This window comes from Centrocercus urophasianus, unplaced genomic scaffold (assembly GCF_019232065.1).
Source record: "Centrocercus urophasianus isolate 14NV4802_14NV808 unplaced genomic scaffold, USGS_Curo_1.0 seq_1419, whole genome shotgun sequence".
In the NCBI taxonomy this organism is placed as follows: domain Eukaryota; kingdom Metazoa; phylum Chordata; class Aves; order Galliformes; family Phasianidae; genus Centrocercus; species Centrocercus urophasianus.
In genome coordinates this window covers 1-5,410 of record NW_024884608.1, presented here as the reverse complement: position 1 = coordinate 5,410, position 5,410 = coordinate 1, and the positions used below count along the sequence as shown (strand labels likewise).

The 5,410-nt window shown below is 57.7% G+C and overlaps 1 protein-coding gene across 1 annotated transcript; it reads right to left on the bottom strand.

Annotated features, from left to right (window-relative positions):
- Positions 1 to 937: 937 nt before the first annotated feature.
- Positions 938 to 5,351, bottom strand: CRYBA1 (crystallin beta A1). Its single transcript, XM_042815182.1, has 6 exons — positions 4,697 to 5,351; positions 4,203 to 4,267; positions 3,290 to 3,408; positions 1,966 to 2,107; positions 1,379 to 1,521; positions 938 to 1,262 (listed from the first exon to the last, which is right to left on the bottom strand). Exons 1-6 carry the CDS (start codon positions 4,725 to 4,727, stop codon positions 1,115 to 1,117), a joined length of 648 nt encoding a protein of 215 aa, XP_042671116.1. The 5' UTR covers positions 4,728 to 5,351; the 3' UTR covers positions 938 to 1,114.
- Positions 5,352 to 5,410: the final 59 nt, after the last annotated feature.

The following is a 5,410-nucleotide window of genomic DNA, read 5'->3' as shown; positions in this document are numbered from 1 at the left end:
TATCTACCATCACACGTGTACTTACACACCTTCGGCAGCTTGCACGTTTCCGAAGGGCCTCGACTTGTTTACTGGGGGGACAGATGCCCCTCTCCCCCCCCCTCCCCAAATACTTCAGTGTTAGCAGCAGTGTAGAGAGCTGTGGAATGGAGCAGGGTCTGGCTCGGCCCCTCCTGCCCTGCCCGTAGCTCTCACATATTTCAGTTCCCCGTGTTAAAACCAGGAGGGGCTGTGCTTTACCTGCTCGGGGGCTGAGTTACCTCTGACCCCGGAGAGGGGCAGCCCCTCTTTGTTGTCCACGTCCAAACAGTCAAGGTCGGTTTTGTTCTCTTCTCCCCTTCCCGGTCTGTTTGAATGGGTTCACGCACTCGTTGTGCCCAGCTGGAACGGGATCATTTTCCCAATGGTGAGAGGGCAGCAGTAGGAGTGAGTGTGCGACCTGCTGAGCTGCGCCTGGGGCCGGTGGTGTCACGGACTGTAAGGATAGGGAACGTCCACGAGCTGTAATGGCATGATGTATCTTTACCAATGATGTCATACTTCACACTAAATGTTTTAAAAAATAATTAAAAGGAAAAAAAAAAAAAAAAAAAGTTACCTGAATTTTGTTTATTCTGCACCAACAGGTCTTCAAAATTTATCCAAATTTTATTATTTTATCAGGAAAAAAAAAAGGAAAAAAATCGTGTAGATGGAATACGTTAAGATGGACAATAAGTGATGTAAATCGTTGAATAAAAAATTTAAAGTTTATGGTTGTCAGCGTGTCTCTTTTTGCTGTCTGAGGGAGCATCCCCTGGCCCTGGGTCACAGGGAACACACAGTGCTTGTGGCCATGGGGCTGCGAGTGCAGGGCATGGGGCAGGATGGCATGTGTGACCTCAACGCGCAATAGGAAACACCCATCAGGCCGCTTTATCTTTTTCTTTCAGTCACATTTATTTATTGGCAGTTTGTGGCAGCTGGTACCGTTTAGGAGTGTTGTTCCATCAAGCGGTTGCAGTACAAGAAGGGGTTGTTATTTCAGGAGGGGATTATTAGCACCAAAAGGGAGCCGGTGAGCTTTAGAAACCTTGCAAAGATGTGCTCAGAAGTGGGGCCGGGCGCCAGGCAGCTACTGCTGGATGCGCCTGATGGACTGGATCTGGGAGGTCTGGGCGTGTGAGCCCCACTCTCTCCAGTGCTTGTAGTCTCCCCCGTGGTGGTCGGCCTCCAGGACGTACTGGTAGCCACGGTACCCGGGGTACTGGTAGCAAACCCAGCTGCAAGAAACGGAGTTGTCAGGCAGCAGTAAGGGAATGAGAGAGGAACGGGGCCGCGTGCTGACGGCCTGGGCTCGTCCCCGCTGCTCAGCCCCGGCCCTGCGCCCTTCACTTACGCGCCGCAGGGGATCTTCATGGAGCCCACTTCGTTGTTGGCCCAGCCCATGGCCTGCAGCGAGGGGTAGTCGTCGCTGATCTCCCACTGGCGGCCGATGAAGTTGTCTTTCTCGTAGACGGTGATCTTGGATTCCTTGTGATTCTGGGCCGGAAGAGCAGCAGGAGAAGGGGAGGTGAGTGGGGCTGAACGGTTGGGCGATGGCTTCCCCTCCCTACAGCCTGGTTTGGGGGGTTCCTGGGGCTGCTGTGGCCGATCCTGCTGAGCGTGGGGAGAGCTGGGACCACCCTGAAGACTCTTATCACCTCCACAGCCCCTGGCCTAGCAGGTTTGCCCTTCCTAACTGCACTCCCTTGTCCTAGTGGATGTTGCCTGGGTTTCCCGACTCGAAAAACTGAAGGTTCAGGAGCTGCTACACAGTGCTGTGCTGCCCCTAGCAAAGTGCTGCTCCCTGCCCATGCCTGGCTTCGTGCTGGGGTAACAGGATGCTGCAGCACAGAAACCTTGGAGCAGCTCCTGCCCTGCCCGGGGCAATTCCTGCCCTGCAACGCACCCACACTAGGAGCTGGGCAGCCCCTGGGCACTCACAGCAGAGCAGACGGGGCGGAAGGACATGAGGCGCTCGATGTGGTAGGCATTGCTGCCGCTCCAGGCGTCCCAGCGCGGGTACTCGCCCCTCTCCAGGATGAACTGCTGCCCGCAGAAACCGGTGTGCTCATAACCAACCCAGCTGCAAAACAAAACAGAGCGAGGGCTGCCAGGGCTTCCCGCTGGGGCCACAGATGGAGGTGCAAGGAGGATTGGGGTCTGATATCTGCCCACCAGCACAGGTGCAGTGGAGGCAAGCCGTGTTGGACATGGGCAGAACCCCCAGAAAGGGTGTCACCGTGGCCGCCACCTGATGGACGCTCATCGTGGCAGTACAGGGACTGGGGATGAGACAGCCACAGCTGAGCTTAGCAGGGAGGCAGAGGCCGGGCTAGGGGCCAGGAGGAGGATGGCACACCGCTGTACATCCCACTTGTTCCCAGGGGGCATGTGAGATGCTGGGGGGTTTGAGAACTTCTCGCCTCCTTTGAGGACCGAAGTTCAGCCCTGGTCCCATCCCTGCAGTCAGCCTCCTAGTCAGCAAGGTGAGCAGCCTGAGTGGGAACACATCAGCTGGAGCAGTGAGCTGATTACTGCGTGAGCACACACGCTGTGGTAATCCCATTAGCATTACAAATCCTAAATATAGCAGTGCAAATCTATCTTGTCTGCTTCCCCAGCACCAGTGGGATGTTTGCCACCAGGATTGCTCCTTACACACGGCAGCTCCGAGCAGCTCGGGAGATGTCCTGCCTGGTACAGGGAGGATTCCTGAGTGCAGGGAAAAGCCTGGCTCTGCTCCACACCCTAACAGTGACTGGGGCAGCTCAGCACGGGCTGCAGGCAGACTCAGATCTGGCCTGGGGGAGCTGCATAGTGCTGGAAGAGCAAGGAGCAGGGCGCTGGGGTGAGAAATGGGGCTCTGAAGCAGTGCTTCGCAGGGTTACACGGATGAATGGGGAGCAGGCTGAGCTCACCAGCCAAGAGCTCTCTAAGCACTGATCCTCACTGTATTTTTAGGCAGCATCCATGCTGGATGCAACACAGCTGCAATCCTGGCTGCTCTCAGACTGCGGGTTTGGATGGTGCCAAAGGTATTGCTGCTGTTCTCTGGTCCTGTTTGCCCGGTGCCTGTGACACTGCCCAGAGCTGGCTGCCCTTCTCCGGCAGCGTGGGATCCCCATGCCTTGCTTCCCCCAGTTACAATGCTGTCTCCAGCTTAGTGGAGTAAACCCACCTGGCCCTGTTTGCACTTGGGCACCCTTCACCCCCTGCAAGCTCCCGAGCGAGGAAAGCGTATATGCCACCAGAACCAGGTACTCACGCGCCACATTCCACCTTTAGGGAGCGGATGTTGTCGAAACCACACTCCATGATGTTTGGACAGGCCGAGGTGAACTCCATCCTCTTGCCCTGGAAGTTTTCTTGGTCATACACAGTGATCTGGAACAGAGAAGGAGCTGCCCAGTCGGGAACAGCACAGCAGTGGTCCCAAGGGAGTTCAGCACCTCTTTGAGATGGGTTCATGCTCCATCCAGGGAGGAGTACCGAGCACTGTTCTGGGATGGGCTGGGCACATCCCTGGGCTGGTTTGCAGCCCCTGCACCTCGTGCATCCCTGCACTGCTGGCCCACACTCCCTGCTTGCTGTTGGGGAGCCGCACGCCAGCCCCGCTCTGCTCCTGCTCACCCCTAAGGTCAGTTCCTGGGGCAGCAGCACCGTCCGGAGAGAGGAGTGGAGCCCTTCTGGGACGGGCAGGTGGCAGGGCTGTGGCTGGCGGTTCTCCCGGCCTCTGCTCCGAACGCTCTAGGGCAAAGAGGATTAACGGGAAAAGGGCGAGGGGGGATTCCCTGGGGCTGTGGTTGATGCCATCCTTTCCGTGTTTCAGCAGGGTTTTACCCATTTATCTGTGATTTTCCTCTCCCTCTTCATTCCCTGCATCAACTGGCCATGTTGCCGGAGCTGCCACCAGCCCTGGCACCCTCAAGGCTGCTCTCCATACCCACTGCCACCTGCATAGCTCTCATGCCTGCTGGCCTGTGCCCAGCCTGCCTTCACCCTTAGGGGGTGGTAATGACAGCGCGTGGCTTTTGGAGACAGCTGCCCAATACAGCACCTCTGGTGTTGGCAGGGCACGGCCAGGCCAGACACTGCAAAGAGGACTGCCAGGAAGAACTGGCTTTGTCCTCCCCTGTTCCCCACCTCCCACCTGAGACACAGGGCGTGCGAGGACATACCTTCCATGGGCCCATGGGGACAGGCAGAGGGTTTGTCTGAGCCATCTTTGCTGCTGGAAAGGTGTCTGGAGAAGGAAGGAAAACCAATTGATGCTGCAGAGCATTCCCTTGATCGCTCCCAATGAGACCCTCACCAGCTGAAGAAGAGCCCAAGGGGCACAGCGGGGGGCTCCCTCCTCCCGCAGCCTGCCTTGTGCCCTGGGGGGTCCGCAAGACCCCCGCTCCCATCCCTGCCTTTCTTGTGCCTCCCTTGGGCACTCCTTCCTCAGGAGCATCGGGATGGCCGCGGCTCACAATCTGAGGTGCCAATAGCGTGCCATGCCACAGCTGGGTGCGGATCTGCCTCTCGCTACGGGGCTGTCCGCCACCCACTGTGCCAATGGGGACGTGTCACCCTCTGGGCACCTCTCCTATCACCGGGCAGAGGAAGGGCTGCACCAGGCAGCAGCGGGGTGAGCAGGGCTGGGATGGGGCAGGTCAGCCCCAGGACTCACCTAGCTCAGGCGGTACAGCTGCTTCGCCCATGTCATGTCTGCCTACTTCAGCGGCTCAGCTTTTATAGGGCGCTGCTGGCCCGGAGCCGGTGCCAGCGTTTGCAGAGCCGTCAGCACAATGCTCCCACTGGCATTGTCCTGCTGATCCCCGGAGATTTCAGCAGCTCATCCCCATGGTCCGAGCTACATTCTTGGGGGAAAAAAAAAAAATAAAAGGAAAAAAAAGAAAAAAAAAAAAAGATCATAACAAAAATAATCAGGGACGGCTGTTTGTACAGATAATCTTGGGCGCGAATGACTCAACAGTTTGACGCTTCTGGCATTTTCCAGGGGCAATGCAGCGCGCCGTCACGGGGCTGGCCTGGCCTGGGGGCAGGTGGGAAGCAGCGTGGCACCGTCTGGGGTCCCCTGCCCTGTGTGCTTGGGCAGCGAGGACAACATGGTGTGGTTGCATCCTCCAGCCCTCCTCACACCACAGGAGGGACGTGGGGCAATGGTGGGAGCTGCTGTGGGGCCTTCAGGTCCCCATGGCTCGCTCCCTGGGCCCACAGATGATGCCAGGCCTGTGGGGGTGCAGGGCCACCATGGGCCTCAGAGGCACTAGGCCTCACAGTAACCATGGCAACGAGGCCTACCTGGGTCTGAAGCCCACAGTAACCATGGCAATGAGGCCTACCTGGGTCTGAAGACCCATAGTAACCATAGCAACGAGGC